Consider the following 26,945-nt stretch of genomic DNA (forward strand, 5'->3'; position numbering starts at 1 on the left):
TAAGATAAAAAGATGAAAACTTGATTAACGTGTCGGGTAAATCTAGTTTACATTTACGTAAACTAACTGTGGACACCTAACTAATGATGAATTAAAAATTAAGAATTATGATTTAAATCCCAAATCCTATAAGTCCCTCGCCATGAGCGATGAAGCGATCTTCGCTCGACAATATTTGGTAAAAACACGGTGGTTACGATTATTTTTAGACTAGGACGAATTCATGGGGAAAAGGTTGAGAGAAATCGATATTTTGAATAGATATGCACCGGACCGCTCTTGGAGAGACTGCGTTTTACATGTAAATCCGCAAGTCTTCGGTATCAGCCCACATGGATGAGATTGTGATTGCAATCTAACCGCGACGAGAAAGTAAAAATAACCAAATCTCAACCGCAGTCGCGACTCCTTTCTATAAAAGCTCTCTCGTATGCCTTTCCAAGTTGAAATCTAATCGAGTCCAGCCCATAAATCGCACTTATGGTCGTGTTAACTTTTACAGCAAGATATTGGGAAAAGACAAAAAAGGTTCGAAAATAACGAGTCCAAGGAGAATAAATTACACCAACGTATATGAAATTTGTTGGGGTTGAAAACAAAAAAAATCAGCTCTAGAGTTTGTATCATAGTTCGAAAACTGAAAAAAACATCTTCAGATGAACAATTATTAGGCGTAAAAAGTGATGTTCAAAGGCTTAACTCGAGGGTGATATCATTATCAGACGATGACCTGGACTGACGGCTTCAATGAACTCTTATGTTTTTTATTCCAGCTGTCGAGATTTTTAACCCGCGATAGTTTTAAAAACCATATTTAAGAGGGACGGGGGAGGGGGCAGATTGGGAGAAGGGGTAATCGGAGGGTTTTGATTATGTCTCGATAAAATTTACTTGACCCCCCTGTAACATTCTTATGATCCCTCTCTCATTAGCAGCTAATTGGCGGTCAATTTTATAGAGTTCCTCCCTGCTGTCGACGATTATTCCTCTTACCCCGTTCCTCCTTAAAATAGTGTGGAATGGCTATTGTTACTCATTGGTAATGAAGTTCAGTGTGGTCACTTTTAACCATCCTCAGAGGAGAATTTGAAATATCGCCACACTGATAAACAGCTGAATAAGAAGAATGGTTCACGCTTCCTAAAATAAACCGAGGAAAGAGCTTCAGCTTTTTTTAATTTATCGCAAGTGGAAAGGTTTAGCTCACTAACGGCCCCAACAGTTATAAAAAAAGGCCAAAATAATGTCTATTCTTAAATGGGACTTTCATTACTTATTTTGATAAATGAAACTCACTCTATTCTAAAAATTATCCATTAACAATAACTTTAGCTCGTTTGCAATTGAGCTTAAGACTCTATGGTATAAATTCCAATGAGACAAAAGCAAAAAAATGAACTCTTCATCTCACAGCGCCTTTCTTCACCCAAGAGAGGGGAGGGAGATAACCCTGCGATTGACTGGCATTCCATCCAGGGGGGGAATACAAGTTCTCCTAGTCGCTTCATGCTACGAAGTGCCGGCCTGATGGGCCACTTGGCGCGTAAGCAGGCTTTACCTTACCTATCTTAACTCCACTTTTTGTCAATAATTAACGTTCACTGCGGATTAACAATTATAGCCACTTTAGCTTCGTATGCTAATGGTATTGCTAGGTATTTAAATTTAAGGAACAGGTAACGAGTTCATGATAGCTTCATACTTGAAAGTTTGATGGCCTTAAGGGTCCTCGTGTCTCTTTTTTCAGCGATGATAAAATAAAATGAAATATGAAAAATTTACTGGGAATTGGGGGAAGAAGGCGTATTCAAATAAGTTTCTTTTGATTGATCTTAAACTGCTGATGCAGTCCGGCCAAAGTCCCCCGAAAAGTTTTGTGATATGCATTTGATCATATCCAAATGCTAATTTGCGCACTATAAATATTATTAAATCATTACCATTCAAAAAAATTGGAGAAGGGAACATCTTTTCAGTTAAGAAGAACATTTTGGAAAATTATTTTATTTACGACCGACACCTCGAGTGCAACTAAAATCAGTTTTCGTCGGAAAGCAGGAAATGTGACTAATTTAAAGAAAAAAAAAATTAACCTTCTTGAAACCGCTTTAGATATTTTTGGTAAGGAATAATAAACATAGAACTTTTACGGGCCGGAGTTATTTTGTTGCTTCACCTAACTTATGAATAAGTCTTGTTTGATCCCCATAGAAAATCGTTCATTGAATGTTTTGTGCGTTGACGGGTTTTCATCTCTTTCCTTCAGAAAATCTTTAAATACCGGTATATCTATAACTGATAAGGTCTTGCCTCCTTCACCCTAGGCTTGCTTATACTGATTAACTTCACCCTAGGCTTGCTTATACTGATTAACTTCACCATAGGCTTGCTTATACAGATTAACTTTAAAGGCTGACCCATGGTCACGGTTATTACTCCTCGTCATCAGATTGCTCATCTGTCTGTGGCACCATCATTTCCAATCTCCGGTGCCTCTTGCATCGGTAAGCAGCTTTCAGATGAAGAAGACCTTTGGCTGAAAAAAAAAACAAAACAATTTTAAATAAACTTTATAATGTCTACTGTCTCTGTGAAACGAGTCCCCTGACTTTTTCCTTTCAATAGGAAATTCACACTTGACAGTTTATCTGTTCTCGTAAGGGAAATTGTTTTTATACTGGGCTAACCTCACGATTTTCCCTTTTCAGGATGTATTTTTTACATTGGCGCTCTAGCTTCCTGAATAAATGTTATGTTATGTTATGTTAAAAGACAAAGTTGCTTTTCCAAGAACACAGCAGACACAATGATTTATACTAGGTGCCTCTCTATAGCTAATTAGACCTGGTGCTTTCAACTTTTCTTCGACTCTCAAGTGCTGTACAATCACGAATAAATTCCAAAGAGATCTTTTTTGTAGAACTATGCCCCTTTTGTTGAATACTCATGTAGAATTTAAATTTTAGCTGTATACAGTAGTTATGTTATCACCGTCAAGGTAAAGACATTGTTTGAATACCCCATCAGCAATTTCTAATGCTGAAGGGTGTAAGATACTTACCAACCACCATGATCAGTACAGCACTGTTAAGAATCAGGAACATCACGTTTATAAAAGTAGAATTGTTTCCTCCAACGCTGTCCTTGACGGTTGGCTGGGAGTAAATTGCACCAAGACAGACATTAAAAAATATTACCCAAAGCACAAATGTTTGTAGTCGATCTTCAAACTTGTCTTTAATCGGTCGAAAGATGGTGTATACAATTCCTGATGCACCTGCCGCCATCACAGCAAAGCCAATTTGAGAATCACTTTCGGAGTCAAAGAGAAGAATGACTGAAATAAAGATCAGCTTCCGGTACATCTCAGCTATCTCCCAGAACCAATACTTGTCCTTATAGTTTTCATAGAACACTTTCAAGCCAAAGGCAATCTGTTTATGCTCTTGTGAGTTAGCTCGATATTTCCAAATTAGTGCCAGCAGGAGTATTGGGAAGGCGATAGGATAGAGAGCAAACCCAGCAGCTATGTGCCAAAAGTCGGCGTATCGGGAAGTAAAACAACGAATGGAATAGTCGGCCTTGAGAAAAGAACTACAATCGCTGTCATCGTTGGCGAAGCACACGTTCACGCAGACTCCAGGCAAGGGAAGAATGTTTATAATCTTCATGCTCGTCATTGGGTAGGATAACAAGAGGAATAGAAAGATGTTTCGGTAGCAGGACTTCTTCAACTGGGCGACTTTCTCTTTTTTTGAATTTTCCATTGTATAACCCGTGCGATTCTCCATTCTTTGTGGTGCGTTTTCTTCAGTGAAATAGTACACACTATCTAAGTTGTTTTGCAATGTGAAGTTCTCTACTAGCTCCGCAGAGTTCTCCCTCCTGTTGACGAGCTGCTTCTTTACGAAAAGGTAAAGCAGTAGCAAAGATATCACGGAAACGTTTATAGAAATAGCGAGGACAAACTGAATAAATGGATCAAGGCGGAAAACAGGGTGAATGCAACTCAGTGGGGCGAACTGCAAAATGTTTCCTTCGACAAACTTCAAGTATTTTGTCATAGAAAGGAGTATCACTGGCCACTGGACTTGCAGCAATGCCGAGAAAATGCCAGCGAGAACTTGATAAAATCCAACAACGATCTTGATGCAGGACATAACGACATCTGCAACAGTACGATTGTCTTCTGCGCGTCTTGAGTCGCCCCAGAAAACAATGACAAACAGCAGGACAAAAAGAAAAATGATCGCACAACAGGAAATAATTGAAACTAACATCTTGGGACAGCGTAAACAGCTGTTGAATCTGTGATAGTAGTGTGAAGAACATGTGGCGCAGAGGATACCCTGGTATCCTGTATTGCATGTTGAGTTAATTCCGCCTTTACACGAGTTTGGATAGGGGCACTTTGCAGGCTTTGGCAACGGTCCTTGGAAAGTGGAAAAGGCCTTGTCATAACTAACATCTTGTGTGTGGATGTTGATGACAAATTTGGTGTAATATTCCTTTCTTTCAGTGCTATTCCATTTCCAAAAATAGTTTGGCGCTAAGATTGCGCTGTCATTCTCACAGACAATTCCATAACTTGGACAAGCTGTGCAAGGCCCAAAACGATCCACGCGGAAGAAATTATTGAGACAGTTACATGCACGATATCCAGCGAACTCGTCAGTACGGGTACCTGTTTGATGAAAAGACAAAGGTTTATTCGTTTATCAGTTAATGACGGTGATGAAGTACAACGGATTTTTTCGCAAATCGTGTAAATAACAATGTGAAGGAAATAATTATTTTGCTTACTTTGAGATCGCTATTGTTTGACAATAAGCTTTGCTATGTGTAACTGTATATTGCCATGCTATGTATAAAGGTTGGTAAATTGCAAAGTGAAATTTGTGTAATAATATTTTACATCCATTAAGTAACTTCTGAGATTCATTTGAGAGATAAAAAAAACAAGGTCAAGAAAGTAATTTTTCACCGTTTCTTTTTCCTTTTGACTTGCGTGACGGACTTCGCCGAAAAGGAGGGATTATTTGCATTCTATGGCTATAGCTATCTTTCCTATTAATAAAAAAGCTTTGAAATCATTTGATCGTAAGGGGCTGGTAACTATTTATCGTCTGGGGTGTCAGAGGATTTTGGTTGTGTCACAAGAAGATTTACCTGAGTCTCCCCCCACCCTTCCCCCGCCAGTCTCTCAAAGATTTCCCATCACTGATAGTCAATATCCTTTAGTTCCCGCTTTCTACTCCTCTAGCTTCGATTGACCCCTATCCTATTCCCCCCTTCCCTTACCCTCAATCTCCTGATCCCCCGAGCGATCAATAATGACTGGTCCTTAATAATTCATGGATATGCTTCTTTAAACTTCAATGTATCGAACATCCCTGATCCTAAAAGCACTCATTTTGGTTCTTCATATGGTTTTTAAATGTTAAGCTACTCGACTTTGCATAAACGATTCCGGAATAACAGTTTAATTCAAAGGTAATCGTTGTCTACCAAGTCTCTTACCATACGGGCATGCACGGCAATCAGTTGCACTTTTTCCAGGATAATGCTTCTCAGGAACATAAGTACCCGTGCTGCAATTCTTACATTCGGTCTGACCCATTTCATCTTGATAAAAGCCTCCTGAAAAGAAATCGTTGCATTTGATTTAACTTTAGACCGAAATTCCAAATTTTAATTGTTGCAAAGTGCCATCTACGCAAAGACTGTTCAAAAATAATGTCAAATCGTTCTCGATTATTATATCAATGAAAAGTGCATGGTTATACCTTTGGGACAATTTGAACAAGAGCGGATGATGCCACGGGTGCCTGCTGTACAAAAACTGCATTTGTAACACATTGCATTGGGCTTGAGTTTGTTTGTCAGATTGCAATTTGAGCCCCTTAGTCCACGAAACACAGCTTCCCCCGCTCCAGCACCGCAAAGTGAATACGTTAAAGGTGATGGAGCGCATTGACTGCAGAATAAACAACGAAATGATAAAAAATGAGACTCACTTGATAGATAAGCCTGCGACGGACATGCTCTAGAATTCATTCATTCATTTATCTTTTCGTTAGACGTCAGTGCGGTATTTGCATCGTAAAATGCTCTATCTGTATATAAATGTAAATTTTTCTTTTCGCCATAATACTCTTCTTTTCGCCATATGATCCATACTGCTCCGCACGCGCTTTATTAAGACTTTCATTATAAATCCTCGACCTAGGAATCTACGCAACGACGTGAGCAGGGCCAGAAAACCCGGATTGCAATAAGTCACTCACATTAAAGGGCCGTGTGCCTCTGGGGGGATTATACGAAGACTTTTACACGAAATAAGCCTGCAAAAAATAAAACAATGGAAGATTCAAATCTTCAGATGATATTTAGCCTTATTCACACAGAGCACCGTCGGCCCAGCAGAGAAATTCCCAGTAATTAAAACGGAGAAATATAAACTAGTTTAAAGCCTGGCATTAAACCTTGGCAAACTTGGCTAATTACAACCTGGTTACATAGGAAAACCTAGTTCAAGCACATATGTCAGGAAAGCGAAAGACTTTAAAATGTTTTAATTTTGTTGAGCCACGAATGTGACATCTAGAAACTGTGATTATCAGGGTTTTCGAGATTGAGATACTTTCAGGTACTCAACTTTTTATGTTCATCATCTTCATCCAAAAGCTGGGGCCCGATGAATAAAGACTAATTAATCATGTAGCGCTGGTAGAATCTGAGTGATACATGTACTCACAGTTGGACGTTGGTGGGTACTCCTTTAAACGTCCCATTTTGAAGTGACTCAATGGGGTTGGAAAACAGTGTCCTACGAAGGAGCCAAAAGGTTAGAAAGCCAATTTAACAGCCTATCATAAGCACAGGTAACCCATGCGTCAGTGGGTTTAATGCCGTGACTATGATTAATGTATAGCTTGAAAAAAACTTGCGAAGCCTTGTAAATAAGATCATTTAAACTGATAAACAACTCACAATATTTCCAGGTTCTTGAGGTAATTAAAAGCGTTATCAGCGATTCGTTTTATTCTGTTTCCATGAAGGAACCTTCGTATAGGGAGTCAGGGAGACAATAAAATAACAGTTATTAAAAATTAAAGCGCATTCAGTTTGATTTCTTACTTTCAGTTAGCACCAAAGCCGTGCAACTTCCCCAGTAGGACTTATTTCTTAAACTTTATGAGCTCTGGTTTGAAAGCAATGTTTTGATTTGGATGAGAACACTGCTATGATTGATATCAACACAAGAACACGGTCAAACTAGAATACTCACAACATTTCCAAAGAAGTGTCAGCAAAACTGTCTCCACGAATAGAGGTTAGGTTGTTGCCTGAAAGCATCCTTCAAAACGAAAGAATGTAGCAGCGAAATTTCATCAAAAGGCCAGCTCTAACAGCGAGATCCTAATTCATAAACCAAAGTCTACAGATGTGCTAAAACCTCGAATTTACAAGACGCCATATTTAAACAACTTAGCGAATGTATTTGACTAAATATAATGATAAAGTTCGGATACAACGCGCGCTGTTATTGGTTGAAAGAGCGTGTTCTACCAGAGTATAAGACTAACAAACTTGAGGAAAAAGTGTTGATTAAAAACTAAGGCAGTCGAACTATTGGAAATTGTGAATACTGATGGTTTGTGAACTTTGGTGGTTTGATATTTTTGACAGCTTAAATCTCGTTCAACCAATCAGAAAACTTGAGCCATTCTAATGAAGATTCTCATTGGCTTATGGTACCCAGCTCTAGGACACTGTTGTTTGCTGTGGAAATAAAAACTGTAATGAAAAAACAAATAAAGACTTAAAAGTAATGCATGGGGAATTTAACGGATTCTTTATTATGAAACAATAGAGAAGCCTTGATTGTGCTCTCAAGAGAAGGGGAGAAACATTCCACTACGTCTTGTGTTTCTCCCTACACTTCTTTCGTGCTCTAGCCACTTCCTGCGTGCTTTACAACAGAACAGAGCATGGTCAAGGCTTCTCCATTTGTTAATAAGGTAGGGCTCCACCGAAATCATGGAAATAAGCATTGTGTATTCCGTAGTTATCTCTTGGTAAAAAGAACAAAATACTCACAGAAGCTTCAGACATCTAAGCCCGGCAAAAGTTTGTCTTGAAATATCGGAGAGTCTATTAGAACTTAAAAACCTGAGGAAATAAGTCTCTAAATTAGTATTTCATGATAAGAGGATTTCTAGAGATGAAAAATGATTTTTACAATGAATGACGCAGACGTATTCTGAGAAAAAGGACTTGGAGAGCTTCCATAGGAATGGAACGCACGACCCTCAGATTAGTACTACGCATGCTCCACCACTAAGCTATCGGAGGCTCGTGACAGGCTAGGCCGTTCAACCAGGTCAAACATCATCTTTCAATTCAACTGATGTGTTTTTGGCATCAAATGAACAAACGTCAAAGCAAAGAGAACTCCGACCAATACCTCTCTTTATAATATTGGCTTAGACTCTTTAGCGCAACAGATTTTGACGATATACTTATGTAATCAGTGCTAAGTTAACACTTCATAAAAAAAATTACAAGGAAAAGGAAGTCATTAGACAAATTCATGCACGTGCAAATTGTTTACTATCTTCCACTGCCACATTTGTATGGGTTTGGGAAAATGTATTCATATACGTTAGTAACCTAGCATGAGGTCAGGATGGCTGAATATTGGCCGGTTTCTTTTTTGGGCGCTTTAATGAACCGAAACGAGGCTAATATCCGTTCGTGTTTATCGAAAAAGCTTAGTTTGGAGAGTTCATATTCTCTTGGCTTGGTCAATGAGGGATTTATTATAAAGCAAAAGGATTTCATTTTAATAAGGATTAAGAGTGACTTGTTTATTTCGAGAGCCGAGGAAGAAAGTCAGCCGTTCGTAAAATTCTTTCTTTGTTTCGAATATCCGCGTTTTGCGTCTTCGTGGTCGTCATTTTCCAAAAGTTACGAACTATTTTTCTTGCGCGTGATCAATACGGGTATTGCCGAGCCCATCGTGCCCACTCGGACAGCCAATGAGAACACAGGAGCAAGATATCTACCGGCCATAATATATTATCCCACTTCATGATCAGAGGTTTCGACATCTTGCCTTTTTTCACGCAAGAGTCAGAGTGAACCCTCGAGCTACGGCATTTACCACATGATGGTCAGTTGATGGTCCAGTCAATCATTAATCTTTTTTTTTCCTGTAGCCCCTTAAGACGGGTTCATTTTCCGAACCAAAAAAACTGGGAAGACATATATTCTACAGTTTTTTTTTTGTAATTTCTTTTTTTTTAGGCATTTTACAAAACATTACTCTACTTAAAATACACTACAGGACTCAGTTACAGTACGTTGCTTACAATAGTTTACTGAGAACACACCACAAACAAAGTATAGTTTACAATAAACTTGATTACAGCAGATGACTTACTATCGATTACTTCCACTGCCTACACGATACTCTGCATTTAATTTACTTAATGACATACTACACTCCTTTCAATATGTTACGTAAATTCCTTACAGTTCCTTAATAATAGTATCTAGCGAAATTGTGTGCTTTATAATAAAGTTGACTTCGTATGCTACTCTACACTGTCTGGACGACACCCATCCCACAAAACGATATGTGGCAAAAGCTTATTCCATTTCTGAAAATGTTTCGCTAATTTAAAAATATTCTACAGTTGATCTCAAGTTTTTGCTTCATTTTTTGTCTTCATTTGTTCTCCCGCCGTTTGGGGAGAAAATGAATAGATTAATAAATAAACGGAATAAGAAAGCTGAACAGTTTCCACTTATAGTCATGTGGTACATGAACTGAGGTGGAGTGAAGATATCGAAGGCTAGAAATACAATATCCCATGGCCAGGTCCGAAATTGAATAAACGAACTCAGATGATTCATTAAAATCAATTGACTCTGAATGACATTGATGTGTAAAAATTCAGTGGCACTAGTGATGGTGATGATTATACTTTTACTTTAGATGAGCAAGTGACGCAGCGAAATCATTCAAACTGTTCATAAATTGTGTATTTCTACTGAAGACTTCAAAGGGAAAGTACGGTCTATAAAAAAGTTATCTCAAGTAGGAGATTTTTTCCTCAAGAGTTCGATAATAACCGCCATTTTTTCCAGTTTGTCTTGCATAATATAGTCCCAATGCTTTAGGGAATCGCGGACTTTAATGGCCTGAAGGACAACTGACCACACTACATCATTCTTGTAGTTTTCAGAAAAGTCATCTCGAACCAATCTCCAGAGATTGTCAAGTTTGAAATCGATAGGGTAAGCAGAATTCTCTCTAAACAGGACCCATAGCATTCCTTAGAGATAAAATCAAAGTCTTGTCACTCTTTGCGGGACACAATCCCGCGAGGAGTGGTAAGCGCCGAAAAACATTTCCCGTAATATGGTGTAGAGTCATGCGAGCTCGGAGTGGAATTGTGGCGAAGAGAATGCCACTCCGGCCGAAAAAAGGCAAGCCTAAATCCTAGTAAGTATTTGCTTGGGTAAAAGGACTTTGATTCGGGGTTAGAGAGATAAGACACTAGAGAGGTTAGCTTTAAGGAGTCACCTTTGATTTGGAAATTGAAAATTCCGAGGCCAACTTTATTAAAAGGCTGGTGGCAGGTCCCTCGACTTACTGTCTCAAAACGAGAGCCCCAAACAAAAGGCCAAGTTAGCGAATTTACTTTACAAATAACCCATCGAGAGACCCACAGAACCGAATACATCTAGAATAGTTTACTGATTCCCAAGAAATTTACCAAAAGAGATTTGCCAACGAGCGAGAGACAACGAGATTTGCAGAGATTAAGATGTTTTTCCAACTTCTCAAGTTTTGGTTGCCAATTATCCACTTCAGTATCATTGCTGAAAACAACTCCAAAGATTTTTATTTTGGTCAACCACCTGAGGCCATATGGTTGATCGCTCCGTGTACGCATGGACTCCGTTTTGGCGACATTTAGGCGCGCTTCAGAACCGCGTTCATAAATATTAATGGTATCAAAGAAAGATGCCAACGAACGAGTAAATTTAACAATACAGGTCGTATCATCAGCATATACCCCAACATTATTTCTTATTCCGCGTGCGCCGGGTAAGAGAAAGCCTTCTATGGCGGATTTTACAGGCGAGAGTTTCAACACATAAAATATACAACAAAGGTGACAGGAAATCCCCCTGTCTCACTCCGCGAGACAAAGGTATCGCTTCAGTTAACCATTTATTAACGATGACTTGCATGTTAGCATCATTATATCGTGTGCTAACTCAATGGCTGAATGACGAACCAACACCAGAACGGTTTAGGAGATTCAATAAAAAAAGTGCGATTAACGCGATCGAAGGCTTTCTCTTGATCGAGCCTGAGTAGAATGCCAGTTTCGTGGAATGTCCATTGCTAGATTGTTTTAGTATTTAATATTCATCATTTTAATTATCAGTGCGCTCAATATAGTCTAATATATCGCGCAATAGGTGTAGGTTTGACGTAATTTTCCGACCCGGCACAGAACAGGTTTGATCAGGGTCAAAGATAAATTGTAAAACTTTAAAGAGAGGGAGAGAAAGAGACTTGGAACATATCTTATAATCGACAATTAGTAAGGAAATTGGTCGCCAATTTTTAAGACCTTTGCGATCCCCTTTCTTGAAAATGACTCGAGTATTACTAGTTTTCATAGACTCGCACATCTCTCCAGCTTGAGATCATGCACTGAATAACTGGCACAGATATGGACCCAAACGGTCCTAGAACTTTGAGTAAAACTCGACCGAAAGGCTATCAGGGCTGGGAGGTTTGTTTGTGTTCATTTAATTCAGAGCGACAGTAATTTCCTCGAGCGTCAAGTCACCTTCGCAAGAGGATGCCTGATTGGACCTGAGTTGACGAGACAAGGAGGATAAAAGATCGGTTTGCATCGCGACATCTAACGGCTCTTCGGAAAGAGTCGAGAGTAAAAATCTACGTGCGCTTTCGAAATTTTCTCTTGGGAGAAGACCTCATTGCCGTCTGAATCGTACACTGAAGAGATGCGCGATCTTTGCGCTTTACTTCGCTGTAAATTAAAGAAATATGGGCTGGGGCGTTCACCCTCTTCTAACCATTTGGCACGGCTACGAATCATAATTGCTTCTGCTTTTCTGGTACGGAGAGCTTTCAGGCGGCTTTCCGTATTGGATATAGAATCGGAGACGGTTGTATCACCATTAAGGAGTCTTGTATTCTGTCTAAAGCGTACCTCAGATTGATCAATCGATTGATGTAACTGTCATTTGTTTTGTGAATTTGAAACTTGATTAAATTGAAATATTGATGTTAGCTCTTACGAAGTGGGCGTGAAAATTCTCTTCTGATTAGGCAACGGGCCTATAACGTGTCTTTACGTATCATCTACACTTTATAATAGATCGTCATGTAATTCATTGATGGCCTTGAACCCGACCATATTTGAGGGGGATAAATGACTTCTTACTTCAGTGGCTAGCTTCTTCGGCAAGAGAACCAATTAACTTACTAGTTGTGTTGATTCTTTCAGAGCCACTGTTTCAAATATATAATATGAGTACAATTAACGCTCGGCGAACATGTATTTTACTTTAAGTACTTAGGCATACCGAACCGCACTCGAGTCTGCCGTATCAGCTGATGCAGTGATTACTCTAGGCTTTTCTTGAGTTTCGAGATACGCAGAATGAATAGTTTTAGTACCAGACGTGAGCTTTTGGACCGCTGCCAGTAATAGATGAATGTGAATATGAGAACGCACTACTCGAGTCGTAGCCTTGAGTAGTATAGTAATTGGGGGTTTCACAACAGTTCACCTCGGGGGGCTCAAAATAAAAAAAAAAATATATGATACAAAATTTTTTTTCCAAAAATTTGAAAAATACATCTAAAAATTCAGATCAAAAATTAAAAGTCCAGAAATTTGAAAACTATATTGAAAAATATTTTCAAGAAAGTCGGAATCCAAAAACGCAGACTTATGAAAATTGAAAATGCCGGGTCGAAAACCCAGTTGAAACCGGTTGAAGCTTGTTCAAACTTGAGAAAAAATATAATTAATAAATATATTGATGTTGAATTTTATCACAGCATTGTATATGATCGTTAATGATATCAAATATTATTTAGAAGAAAATGAACATTTAGTTAATTTAATCATTTAGAGAATGGATGAATGGTCTCAAAAATATTTAATTTTTTTATATATATATAGTTAATATATAGTTTATGTCAGATGTGTGACTATAATATTCACTTAGGATTACGGGTGATAAAAAAAAAAGTTATTTTCCTTTCTGTGATGGAGTTATAAAAAAGAAAAAAAAAAAATAACCAGTTCAAGAGAAATGTTGTAAGAATAGAAGTGTTAGTTTGGAAAATGGTTTATTTGTTTTTACCAATTGTGGATTAGTCCATGGTTCAGATTTGGAAAATTACAAGTTCATTGATTTTCATGAAAACCTGCATAAAGTCCGAAGAAAGTCAGTCTATCGAAGAAAATACCATGTGGAAAAGGTTATTTATAATATTAATGATGAAACACGAATTCAAATATCAAGAAATCCGATCGAGAAATTCTTAAAAGCCTTTGATCTTATTTAATAAAAAATAACTGGTACAAGGAAAAGAATAATATCAATAAAGTTTATTATTGGAAAGCTAATTTACATGATGAATTTATCACCAAATGAAATACAATCTTGAAACCAAAAAAAACTTAAACAATATGAGAAGTATTGGGCTCAAATACAAAATCTAATTGGAGATAAAATTGACTCAATCATTCACCAGTGAATTTTGAATCATATTTTTCTGAATATTTGTTTGCTGATGGACACATATCTGTTATTTCGTCGTCAATTACCTTGACATAGTTGAGAAATAAATGTTAATTGAAGTTTATGCCTATCAAATTTGACCTCAATTCAGTTAATATCTTTCATAAGATGTATAAGCAAAGTTGCACATCTCAATCTTGATTTATAATTCTTTAATTATAAGAATGTTTTTAATAAGAGTCGAGACCCAGACACAGTTCCAAGGATAATTGGATTTAATGTAACACCACTAGCAATAGTTCCAATAACGACGAGACCAACAGATGTGACCTGACTTGCGATATGTTTCCTGTTTAGATTTGTATGCATAGTCTTATAAATCCAATATTTCTCGTGATAGAATCTGCACAAAGTTTTCAACTCATTGATTCGGTCTTCAGTTAGTTTTTGTGATATGTTATACCAGTTGAATATATTCTTTTTCTTCGTAACCATATATATTAAATAGATCAATCTTGTTTGGCTATCATGATGTAACTATGATCTGATCCTCTGAAAAGAACACCACTTGAACTCGTCATCTTATTTGAAGAGTCCAAAGTGGCAGTAAAACCAAAAGATGATTCAATGCTTAAAGATGTATTATTTTTAGGCATAAAACATGATTGTAGCGCTGTAATCATGGAATTCGTTGATGCCTGTTTGTGGAATCATTGTTGTTAAATAAGGATTTTTTTTTTTTTTTCTCAAGAATGAAACTAAGATAGATATTAAACGTGCTATTAACTTGATCGATGTATGTAAGTAAGTACAATCCTGCATCATTCATTATAAGTTTAGTACGATCTGAATTATTGACTGTAAAATCAGCGTTATCCCTCTGAGCCACTTTGTTTCATTAGCATAAATTGAAATTTTTGAGTTGTGGTTGTTATAAATCCCATTGCTCTTTTTCGTCTTGGTTCTATTTGTGAATCGATATTCAATCTACCTCTATACCATATCTCTCTTGCGACATCGTCTACATAATGCCGTGTCGCTGGATTGAGGCTCTCCTTTGGGTTGTCAATAAATAGGGGTGCATTGAAATGTAAGTAGCCATTGTGGATCACACAATAAAATACATCCCAAACATCTTTAACTGATAAGTCATTGTATTAGCCTTTAGAAACGTAAACGACAACTCAAACATCTAATTCTTGATCGTATGATTGTCCCGATTTGTTTTCCATCACAACGTTAACTATTAAATAATTAGGCGTTGTATTGGTCCATTTTGACATATGAACAATACTTCTTACATGACTGGAAAATCGCTTCATTAATTGTCTTGACTGTCTCAATAGAGCTAACAGCTGTAAGAGTCACCTTATTGTAATCAATCTTTTTGATTCTCACCATAATTCGATGGCAACTGTATATTTTGATTTGTCAGCGGTGTACATGTTAATTCCAAGCCGTGATGAATAATGACCCTTTGAAGAGTCTAATTTAAGTTTAAATGGTTTTAGCGATTATTGAATTCATGAAAGTCACTATTATCAGTCAGTTTTTTTCCCAGAGATATCATCTTCATCACTGAATTGGCCGGGATCATACATAATATACCTAAGATCATTATTCAATCTACTGCTTACACCACGGGAAATATGGTCATCAAAGTATATTTCATAATTCGTTTTCATGAAAGCATTGTTGTCGCTAATTGTCTTATTAACGTAATTAACAGTAGATACATTGAGGCTTTCTTCAGGCTGTGGATCCTTAAGGTTTGTTATAGATTTGAAATTCATGTTTAGATTCCCAGTCATAGCCCGTGTAACATCCAAAAGCAAAACATTCGATGAATTAGGTTTTTAGCTATTTCAGTATTAAATGTTGTTTTATCTTATTTACCATCTAATTCACTACTCATAGTTCTTAAATCAGCTTTCTTAAGAAGTTCAGACTGGAGTTTATTTGCATTAACAACACTAGTTCCATTCAATGGTTGATCTGAAATACCAGTTATTTGTCTATCTGCTCCATGAACACTAGTGAAGTTTAAAGGCTTTTCAATATCAACACCTTTTGTTTTATCAAGATAATCACTCAAATCAACACTGCCAATATCATACTTTTTAGCTAATTCAGTGTCCACATACGTCTTATTACAAAAATCGGTTCCAGTTGTTGGTGCTGCTGAATTGATCGCTTTTTTATTGTTAAGGTTCAAATCACCTGTCATAGATCGACTACCATCAAGTGGTAAGCATTTGTGAGCTTCACTTACGGCTTTGTCATCAGCATATTTTTTACTTATTGCTTCATTATCATCAGAAATTGATCTTGGCATATCAAGTAGTCTTCTTTGTCTGACTTGAAGGTTTTTCGTCGTTGTGTAATTTTTTAGTGACTTCACTACCTGACCTTGTTTCCAATTTTCCACCGTTAGTAGTTGACGAGGGCTCATCATTCAAAGTCCAAGAAAAAATATATTTCAAAACTCTTTGTTCTGCCAAATAATATTCATGGAATGTAATAAGTTTTTATTTTTTGGCTAATTGTTGAGTTTTGACGCGTTAAATAACGATAAGTTATTCTTATTGACCGTTTTTTTGTTGTTTGAAGGATCATCCGAATTTATTATCTTTTTATCTTGCATGTCTAATTCACCTGTCATAGCTTGACTCCCATCCAAAAGCATGACAGAATTCTTATCAGCCCTTTTACCCATCTCAGCGTTTAATCTTGTGGAATCTAATTTTTTAGCTATCTCAGTGTTGAATGTTGTTTTGTCTAATTTAGCATTCAATCCATTGGTTACAACTGATAGATCAGCCTTAGTTTGAAGTTCGGAATTGAGTTTATTGAGATTCACAGCAGCAGTACCAGAAAGAGGATTATCAGAAAGACCTGTAATATGTCTAAACGATGGGCTGTTATTTATGAAAACGATATTACCTAGAACATCTCCACCACTTGTTTTCAAGAAGTTTGACTCAACGTATTGCGTATTAACTGCATCTTTGTTGTTTAAAGGATTAGCGACATTTATTATTTCATTGTCTTGCATATCAAGGGTACATGATATGCAAGATTTTGTACAAGCATCTTGATCATCAGTTGGATATTTCCAATTCTTAAGTTGTTTAATATCCCTATCATAGTCACTAGAGTCAGTTAATTTGAATCCCATCCCTATTAATCCTCGTTGACCTCTTAATGCTTGACTGATGCGCGGGAGGTCGAGGGTTCGAGCCCCTGCCGAGCCAACACTCAAGGTCTTAAAATAATTGAGAAGAATATGCTGCCTTTCTATAACATCAAGAATCGGTTTAGATATTGTAGTCTTCTCGGAGTTGGAAGTAGTTCGAATAAATTCAATTAGATTGTGTAAATAAATGGTCAAGAATTGCTAAATTGTAATCAACGCATGTTTTGATACTGTTTTCAAAATTTGGTATATGAGGAGCTTTGGTCCCGGAAAAAACTCGCAGCTTGCATTCTAAAGAGGCGCTATCATTTCTGTCATCAACGTAGAGAACCAATTTACACTTGCAATCGATAGGTGTCTATTCGTTTAAAACTGGGCATGCCATGGACATAAACCAACACCTCATGAAGAAATAAACGAGCCCTTGAATTATATGAGTAGTATATGAATTAAAAAAGTTAGAGGAAAAGATTTGAGGCGATGAAGAATGCCAAAAAAAAAAAAACACAGAAATATGTGTAGCCTTCTTAGGCGTAATTTTTAATTCGTGGCAAAGCATTGCTGCATTTTCAAAAATACTCTCGCATTTCTTGGTATCATGTAACCTTGTCCATAATAAGTTGGGGGTTACTGAAAATATAAGTTTCAGTTATCCATATCTGTTGTATTTGTGAACAATAACGCGCGCTTTAGCGGTTAGAATCCAGATCACTTGTTTCGTTCACATGTATAATGCATAACGTCAGTTATTGTACTTGTGCGTTACGGACAGCTCAGCAAGGAACCTTCCGTCCATTGTAATTGTTATTTTATAAGTTAAAGGTTCACTATTAATTAACAATTCGCAATGAATCTTGGATCGGGATCACTTAGCGCGATCTCATCATGGAGGCCGAAGTCTTCGATCGATCGGCTGAACTTTTAAGAGTTAAAGGGTCTAAACTCGATCCGAAAAAGCTCTACTGTGTGCTAATGAATAATTGATGTGGAATCGGGCCAAATGCCTCTGCAAAGAACGAAAAGTTTCGTTGACTCCCGGATGAAATACCTACTATCACGCCAGCGGTCTCAAGCCCGCCAACAAGGCTGTTCATTCAACACCGCGCAGCCAAACAACTTGTATGTTGCATCTTCATTTAGTCTCTGTGCCGCGCTGCCTCAACAGCGAGAATTTCCCAGCAGATGTATTTGTGAGTTCTCAACTGAAGTATTATTCCTGTTGCTGATACAAACCACCACTCAAGCGAGTAGGTCATGGTGGTTTAGAAACGCAGAGACGTATTTAGTTAAGCTCAAAACAGAATCTTAAAGTACTTGAATAAGCTTTGCGTTTGAAAAGTCTCCAGGTTTTCTTATTTCTACTTTTAATTGGGTCTTCATTCCTTTTACAGACTTCTGTGCAAGTTTTAGTTTTCTTTCACTTATTTTACAACAGCGGTTGATTCTATATGTTTTGGATGTCGATGTTATACAAGCTTGTTGCTGAATACATTGTTATCGAATCCCCATAGGCCCATCTCGCGCCATATAAGTTGAATAGTCGTCGCAGCGTGCGAACCCATCATCTGCCATATACTCCAAAAAAGGGAGGCCGTCACTGTCGCATGGATGACTTTCTAAGTACGCTATACTTCCCTTCCTCGTATTTTTAGCTCGACTTATTACGAAAAAGGTTGTCCCTCAGAGCAAGCCAGCTTCCCCGCACCAGATTCTTTCGTCCTTTTAAACTCCTCAATCACTACTTTGTTCACCTCTGATGAGTTTAATATTTGACGCCCCTCATAATATAGTGCATTATTACCATGGTCTTCCTTGACTGATATCCTTTCGCCGTCTCCTCAGTGTCGTACAGCAGCTGCACGCGTTACTCTCGTTCGTTCTTTCACTGGTTGTCAGGCGCCTTCTCGTCAACAAGGTCGAGCAGGGCTTCACAGTCGTCGTCTACTGAGGCAGAGGGTTTTGTGTTCCCTTCGAAGTTTCCACGATCTTTATGGGCCACAGACCTATCCCACAATAAAGCTAGTAATGCTAAAACCATAACGGCTAAAACAATAAATCTCTCGTTGAATCATCGCAAGTATTAACATACTACATTCGATATAGATCTCAAAGAGAACTGCGGGAAATATTTTATAGGCTCGTGAAATCTTTTTCGCTCTTAAAAGTATTTTTATCATCATCAGTCAAAACTTCGCTGGTATATGAACTCAAGAATTTTTTCAAAGGCACTTCAACCAATTAATGTAACGCTAATGGACAAATCTTTTCTGTTAATACCAGCTAGTTTGAAATTTTTAAAATATGCTGGTTACGTGCGTATCAGTCCCATAGGGCCGATTCAGTAGAAGAAAATTCCGTTTCAGAGTCAGGTTACGATGTTTTACTTAATATTTGATCGTTAAGAAGATCAGTGCGTCGAGCAAACCATGTTTCCTTTTCTTAAATCAATTAGTAGACCATCAAAACGCGGCTTACAGGATTAGTTTTACTCACATCTCAGAGGAGGCAAGGGCAAAACTTTTTACGTGACTTTTGGGGACCGGGACATCATTTGCAGCCCTTAACATAAATAACCATTTTTAATGTGCTGGACAGTAGCTTCTTTCCATTAACACCTGGTAAATGTAAGCCACAGAGTATATGATTTGATGCAGACCCCTACTATACCATTTCTATTTGTCGGATTTGTTGCATGCACTTCAAGATCAAGAGAACATAATTGACCCCAATTATGTTTTCTTGGGGAAAAATAGTATCCCGTATCTATTCATATAATCATGAGAACATTCGAGAATTTGAAAGCAATAACTCTCCACAGATTTGTCACAAGGTCCGAATTGAGAAACAAGAGGTGCATGCTAACAAGGTCTGGTCGTAAAAGAAAAGTCAGAAAATGTATATCCGAGTCTGCAAATTGTCTGGCCTACAAGTCTGAAGACTCCCTTGTCCAAGTTTGTAATTTGGTTCATGACTTGTACCTCAATCATGACTTGTACCTCAATCATGACTTGTACCTTGTACCTCCATCACTGATCGCACAAGTATAACAAGTACATCATTTTTTTCAAAATCTGAGCCAATGGAATAAGGAGGTATTGGTCAGCGTACTCATTGTTTTGCCAACTGTCATTTGATGCCGTCAGTATGACGATCTGCTGCTCGACTTGCGTCTAGCAGGTAAAAAGATGATGATTGACATCAGTGAGCACGCAATGTGACATGAATACTGGTCAGAGGATTTTTTGGTGCAACAGCTGTCACTTTAACACCTCAATGCGGATGTCTGCTATAACAACAATGCAGTAGCGCAGTCAAAGGATTGCATCGGAGGCTTCTTACATTTAGGATCAAATGTTATTACATTTAGGACTTTATTACATTTAGGAAAGTTATTACATTTACGACTTCAAGATACGTGCACTCAGTTGAAATTTCTGAAATACACTCCCCGTTTACCTTGTCATCGAATATTTTCTTAAACGTAAATGTGTGTTTATCGTCACATTAAATGTGGAGAAGTAAAGACAAAGAGAAAGAAATTGAGACAAGGGTATTGAATCATGTAAATGAGCAAAGTATGAAGGAAGTAAGTGTAAGTTGGCTGAATTAAGCCGAAGACAAACGAGCGGGACTCACCATGTGACTTTTGTGATTGCATCGCACAGGATTGCCTTCAAATTATTTATTTTTGTTCTCACAAGCGTGTCGATCGGAAATTTTCCCTTTTTGTAAGGGATTATCGGAGGATTTACCTAAATAATTTTCAGCAAAAGCTGATTATACATCACATTCCAATGTGCAATCAATATTAGTTGAAATTAATTTACTGCTGGATGGTACGTTGTGACAAAAGGCAATAGACAGACCCACTCGTACTTGCCAATACTTTTCCAAACTTTCAATCCCGCAGTATACATCGAATTGTTTCCATCCCTTAGAGAGCAACACTCTTTTGTCATTCTATTCAATGACACGACAGCTTAAATGACAACAAACCGGCCAATGAGACATAACCTTTTCGATCTTTTGGAATGTACCAATGTGACAAGAAGGCTTTGTACAAAAGAACATACAATATACACGCGAACAAATTAAGATCAATTGACTGATATTTCTCATAAGAATGTAACCAATCACAAGGCGCGTAAGAAATAGCCAATCAAAAATGGATCTGTGCATCCACAAAGGTTTTCAGAACAAGCTTTTAGGAGCTATTGCAAAGACGGACTATATCGGGGATTTTGTGACAAGTCCGGCTGCAACCCTGGCTACTTTGATGAAGCAATTGGGAAATTTTAGTCATGCACGCGACTATAAATCGGTATGTAACAGTTACCATCTCAATACAGTGGCAAACACAGATATCATATCTCGGGCGCCCTGTGAAAGTATACCAGAAAGAAAAGCTTTGTAAACCAAGGACTGTAACAAACCCCATTTACAATGAAACAAACTGAGGAATCAGGATATTTGGATGAAAACAATCGCAACATGTTCCCTGACAAACCTCTAGGGAGAACAAATTTTAACTCCACCCTCTCAGCCATACAAATGGTTGCTTTTTATATTACTATGTGATATATCTGATACAAAAATTTTCTTTCTCAGAAAATTGGATAACAACGAACACTCAAGTTCGCTGCTGTTTTTTGGATTAAAAGCTTAAATCACTTTTGATAAATCAAGGCCGGTTTCGATCGAAAATCACTTTAAAGTAATGGAAATCTAGAGATTCGTATTCCCTTCTATAGGCATAAATACCCTTTGTTATATGTTGTCTACATACAAGTAGGTTAAACTGGTCAGATTCTGAAACGCTTTGTCAGGAATAACCTTCAACTTGTTCCCTGGCAAATCTCAACGGAGAAAAAAACATAACTCCGCCCTCAGAGCTTTGCAAATGATTGCTTCTTATTTTACTGTGTGATGTGAACTACAAAACCGTGATTCTGTCTCATAAACTTAGACCACAATGTACACTCAAGTTCGCAGTTTTTCGGATTTAAAGTTAAAATCACTTTTGAAAAATCAAGGTTGGTCTCGATCAAAAATCAATTTAAATTAATTGAGATCGAAAGAGTAGTATTACCTTCTATTAGCATAAATACCCTTTGTAATATGTTGTCTACTTACAAGGGGGTTCAACTCGTCAAGGCTGGTTTCGATCGAAAACCACTTCGAATTAATGAAATCCAGAGATTCATACCCTTTGTTATATGTTGTCTACATAAAAGTATGTTAAACTGGTCAGATTCTAAAACGCTTTCTCAGGAATAAGCTTCAACATATTTCCTAACAAGCCTCTTAGGCCAAAAAATTTTAGCAAATGGGTGCTTTTTATTTTACTCTGTCATGTGTGATACAAAAACATTCTATGCCTCAGAAAATTTGACATCAATGAAAAATCAAGCTCGCTGTTTTTTCGGAGTTTGAGTTGAAACCACTTTTAACAAATGAAGGCTGGTTTCGATCGAAAATTACCTTAAATTAATGGAAATCTAGACATTCGTATTCCCTCTTATAGGCAAAACAATACCCCTCGTTATATGTGGTCTACTTACAAGTGGGTTAAACTCGTCAGATTCTGGAACACTTTCTCAGGAATAAGCTCCAACCTGTTACTTGACAAGTATCTAAGGAGAAAAAAATGTTAACTCCGCCCTCTCAGCTATACATATGGTTGCCTTTTATGTCGATGTGTGATATGTGATACAAATGATATTCTGTGCATAATACAATTGGACAGCAATGTAAAAAGAGGTTCGCTGTTTTTAGGATTAAACTTAAAATTACTTTTAATAAATCAAGGCTGGTTTCGATCGATAACCACCTTAAATCAATGGAAATCTAGCGAGTCGTATTCCACTTAATAGGCATAAAAAACACTTCGTTACATGTGGCTACTTACAAGTGGGCTAAACTCGTCAGATTCTGGAACGCTTTCTCAGGAATAAGCTCCAACTTGTTATTTGACAAGTCTCTAAGGAGAAAAAATTTTAACTCCACCCTCTCAGCTATGCCAATGGTTGCCTCTTATATTACTGTGTGATATGTGATACCAAAACTATTCTATGCCTCATACAATTGGAGAAGAATGTGCAATCAACCTCGCTGTTTTTAGGATTTAAAATTGAAACCACTTTTGATTAATCAAGGCTGGTTTCGATGGAAAGTCAATATAAATTAATGGAAATCTATAGATTCGTATTTCCTTCTATAGGTATAAATACTCTTTGTTATATGTTGTCTACTTACAAGTCGTTTAAACTCGTCAGATTCTGGAACGCTTTCTCAGGAATAAGCTCCAACTGGTTATTTGACACGTCTCTAAGGAGAAAAAATTTTAACTCCACCCTCTCAGCTATGCCAATGGTTGCCTCTTATGTTACTGTGTGATATGTGATACCAAAACTATTCTATGACTCACACAATCGGACAACAATGTACAATTAAGCTTGCTGTTTTTAGGATTTAAAATTGAAACCACTTTTGATACAATCAAGCAATCAAGCACGCTGTTTTTTGGATTTAGAAATAAAATAGCTTTTAAGTCACTCTAAATTAATGGCAATCTATAGATTTGTATTTCCTTCTATAGGTATAAATACCCTTTGTTATATGTTGTCTACTTACAAAACGATTAAACTCGTCAGACTCTGGAACGCTTTCTCAGGAATAAGCTCCAACTTGTTATATGAGACGTCTCTAAGAAGAAATAATTTTAACTCCACCCTCTCAGCTATGAAAATGATTGGTTTTTATATTAATGTGTGATAAGTGATACAAAAGTATTCTTTGCCGCAGAAAATTGGACAACAATAAACAATCAAGCTCGCTGTTTTTCGGATTTAGAATTAAAACAGCTTTTAACGATTCAAGGCTGGTTTCGATCTAAAGTCACTTTAAATTAATGGAAATGAAGGGATTTGTAGTCCCCTATGTTAGCATAAATACCTTTTGTTAGATGTTGTCTACTTACAATTGGTTTAAACTTGTCAGAAAAATCAAGCTCGCTGTTTTTTCGGAGTTTGAGTTGAAACCACTTTTAACAAGTGAAGGCTGGTTTCGATCGAAAATTACCTTAGATTAATGGAAATCTAGACATTCGTATTCCCTCTTATAGGCAAAACAATACCCCTCGTTATATGTGGTCTACTTACAAGTGGATTAAACTCGTCAGATTCTGGAACACTTTCTCAGGAATAAGCTCCAACCTGTTACTTGACAAGTATCTAAGGAGAAAAAAATGTTAACTCCGCCCTCTCAGCTATACATATGGTTGCCTTTTATGTCGATGTGTGATATGTGATACAAATGATATTCTGTGCATAATACAATTGGACAGCATTGTAAAAAGAAGTTCGCTGTTTTTAGGATTAAACTTAAAATTACTTTTAATAAATCAAGGCTGGTTTCGATCGATAACCACCTTAAATCAATGGAAATCTAGCAAGTCGTATTCCACTTAATAGGCATAAAAAACACTTCGTTACATGTGGCTACTTACAAGTGGGCTAAACTCGTCAGATTCTGGAACGCTTTCTCAGGAATAAGCTTCAACATGTTCCTTGTCAGGAATCTAAGGAAACAAAAAATTAATTCCACCCTCTTAGCTACGATAATGATTGTTTCTTAATTTAATGTGTGATATGTGATAGAAAAGTATTCTTTGTCGCAGAAAATTGGACAACAATAAACAATCAAGCTCGCTGTTTTTTGAATTTAGAATTAAAACAGCTTTTAACGATTTAAGGTTGATTTCGATCGAAAATGACTTTAATTGAATGGTAATCAAGGGATTTGTAGTCCCTTCTGTTAGCATAAATACCCTTTGTTAGATGTTGTCTACTTAAAAGTAGTTTAAACTCGTCAGATTCTGGAACACTTTCTCAGGAATTAGCTCCAACTTGCTATTTGAAAAGTCACTAAGGAGAAACAATTTTCACTCCACCCTCTCAGCTATGCCAGTGGAAATCTATTGATTCGAGTTTTCTTCCATAGGTATAAATAACCTTTGTTATATGTTGTCCACTTACAAGTAGGTTAAACTGTTCAGATTCTGGAACGCTTTTTCAGGAATAAGCTTCAACATGTTCCCTGTCAAGACTCTAGGGAAATAAAAAATTAACTCCACCCTCTCAGCTATGAAAATGATTGTTCCTTATTTTAATGTCTGATATGTGATAGAAAAAGTATTCTCTACCGCAGAAAATTGGACAACAATAAACAATCAAGCGCGCTGTCTTTCAGATTTAGAATTAAAACAGCTTTTAACGATTCAAGGCTGGTTTCGATCTAAAGTCACTTTAAATTAATGGAAATGAGGGGATTTGTAGTCCCTTCTGTTAGCATAAATACCCTTTGTTAGATGTTGTCTACTTACAAGGAGTCTAAACTCATCAGATTCTGGAACACTTTATCAGGAATAAGCTGCAACTTGTTATTTGACACGTCTCTACGGAGAAAAAATTTTAACTCCACCCTCTCAGCTATGCCTATGGTTGCCTCTTATGTTACTGTGTGATATGTGATACCAAAACTATTCTATGCCTCATACAATTGGACAAGAATGTGCAATCAACCTCGATGTTTTTAGGATTTAAAATTGAAACCACTTTTGATAAATCAAGGCTAGATTCGATGGAAAGTCACTTTAAATTAATGGAAATCTATAGATTCGTATTTCCTTCTATAGGTATAAATACTCTTTGTTATATGTTGTCTAGTTACAAGTAGGTTAAACTGGTCAGATTCTGGAACGCTTTCTCAGGAATAAGCTATAACATGTTCCTTGTCAAGACTCTAAGGAAATAAAAGATTAACTCCACCCTCTCAGCTTTAAAAATGATTGATTCTTATCTTAATGTGTGATATGTGATAGGAAAGTATTCTTTGCCGCAGAAAATTGGACAACAATAAACAATCAAGCTCGTTGTTTTTCAGATTTAGAATTAAAACAGCTTTTAACGATGCAAGGCTGGTATCGATCTAAAGTCACTTTAAATCAATGGAAATGAGGGGATTTGTAGTCCCTTTTATTAGCATAAATACCCTTTGTTAGATTTTGTCTACTTACAATCGGTTTAAACTCGTCAGCTTCTGGAACACTTTCTCAGGAATAAGCTCCAATTTGTTATTTGACACGTCTCTAAAAGGAAGAATTTTAACTCCACCCTCTCAGCTATGGCAATGGTTGCCTCTTATGTCACTGTGTGATATGTCATACCAAAACTATTCTATGCCTCATACAATTGGACAACAATGTGCAATCAGCTCGCTGTTTTTAGGGTTTAAAACTGAAACCACTTTTGATAAATCAAGGCTAGTTTCGATGCAAAGTAAGTCTAAATTAATGTAAATCTATAGATTCGTACTTCCTTGTATAGGTATAAATACCCTTTGTTATATGTTGTCTACTTACAAGTAGGTTAAACTGTTCAGATTCTGGAACGCTTTCTCAGGAATAAGCTTCAACATGTTCCCTGTCAAGACTCTAGGGAAATAAAAAATTAACTCCACCCTCTCAGCTATGAAAATGATTGTTCCTTATTTTAATGTCTGATATGGGATAGAAAAAGTATTTTCTACCGCAGAAAATTGGACAACAATAAACAATCAAGCTCGCTGTTTTTCGGATTTTTAATTAAAACAGCTTTTAACGATTCAAGGCTGGTTTCCATCTAAAGTCACTTTAAATTAATGGAAAAATCAGGGGATTTGTAGTCCCTTCTGTTAGCGTAAATACCCTTTGTTAGATGTTGTCTACTTACAAGGAGTTTAAACTCGTCAGCTTCTGGAACACTTTCTCAGGAATAAGCTCCAACTTGTTATTTGACACGTCTCTACGGAGAAAAAATTTTAACTCCACCCTCTCAGCTATGCCTATGGTTGCCTCTTATGTTACTGTGTGATATGTGATACCAAAACTATTCTA

General features: G+C 37.1%; 1 protein-coding gene across 1 annotated transcript; it reads right to left on the minus strand.

The window, feature by feature from the left end:
- Window positions 1–26,841, minus strand: LOC111319373 (uncharacterized). Its single transcript, XM_088757577.1, has 20 exons — window positions 26,782–26,841; window positions 26,433–26,504; window positions 26,088–26,159; window positions 25,395–25,466; window positions 25,048–25,119; window positions 24,519–24,590; window positions 24,172–24,243; window positions 23,645–23,716; window positions 23,267–23,338; window positions 22,920–22,991; window positions 22,573–22,644; window positions 8,104–8,175; window positions 7,292–7,360; window positions 6,994–7,065; window positions 6,758–6,829; window positions 6,288–6,344; window positions 5,787–5,977; window positions 5,521–5,640; window positions 3,062–4,684; window positions 1–2,536 (listed from the first exon to the last, which is right to left on the minus strand). Exons 2-20 carry the CDS (start codon window positions 26,486–26,488, stop codon window positions 2,433–2,435), a joined length of 3,084 nt encoding a protein of 1,027 aa, XP_088613703.1. The 5' UTR covers window positions 26,489–26,504; window positions 26,782–26,841; the 3' UTR covers window positions 1–2,432.
- Between the last annotated feature and the right edge of the window lie 104 nt (window positions 26,842–26,945).

Source organism: Stylophora pistillata, chromosome 4 (assembly GCF_964205215.1).
Source record: "Stylophora pistillata chromosome 4, jaStyPist1.2, whole genome shotgun sequence".
Classification (NCBI taxonomy): domain Eukaryota; kingdom Metazoa; phylum Cnidaria; class Anthozoa; order Scleractinia; family Pocilloporidae; genus Stylophora; species Stylophora pistillata.

Coding starts and splice junctions, on each gene's coding strand:
- LOC111319373 (XM_088757577.1), bottom strand. CDS start 26,488: ATGTTGAAGCTTATTCCTGAGAAAGCGTTCCAGAATCTGAACAGTTTA. Junction 7,066..7,291: donor GACACTTCTTTGGAAATGTT/GTGAGTATTCTA, acceptor CCCTATACGAAG/GTTCCTTCATGGAAACAGAA. Junction 6,345..6,757: donor GTACCCACCAACGTCCAACT/GTGAGTACATGT, acceptor TATTTTTTGCAG/GCTTATTTCGTGTAAAAGTC.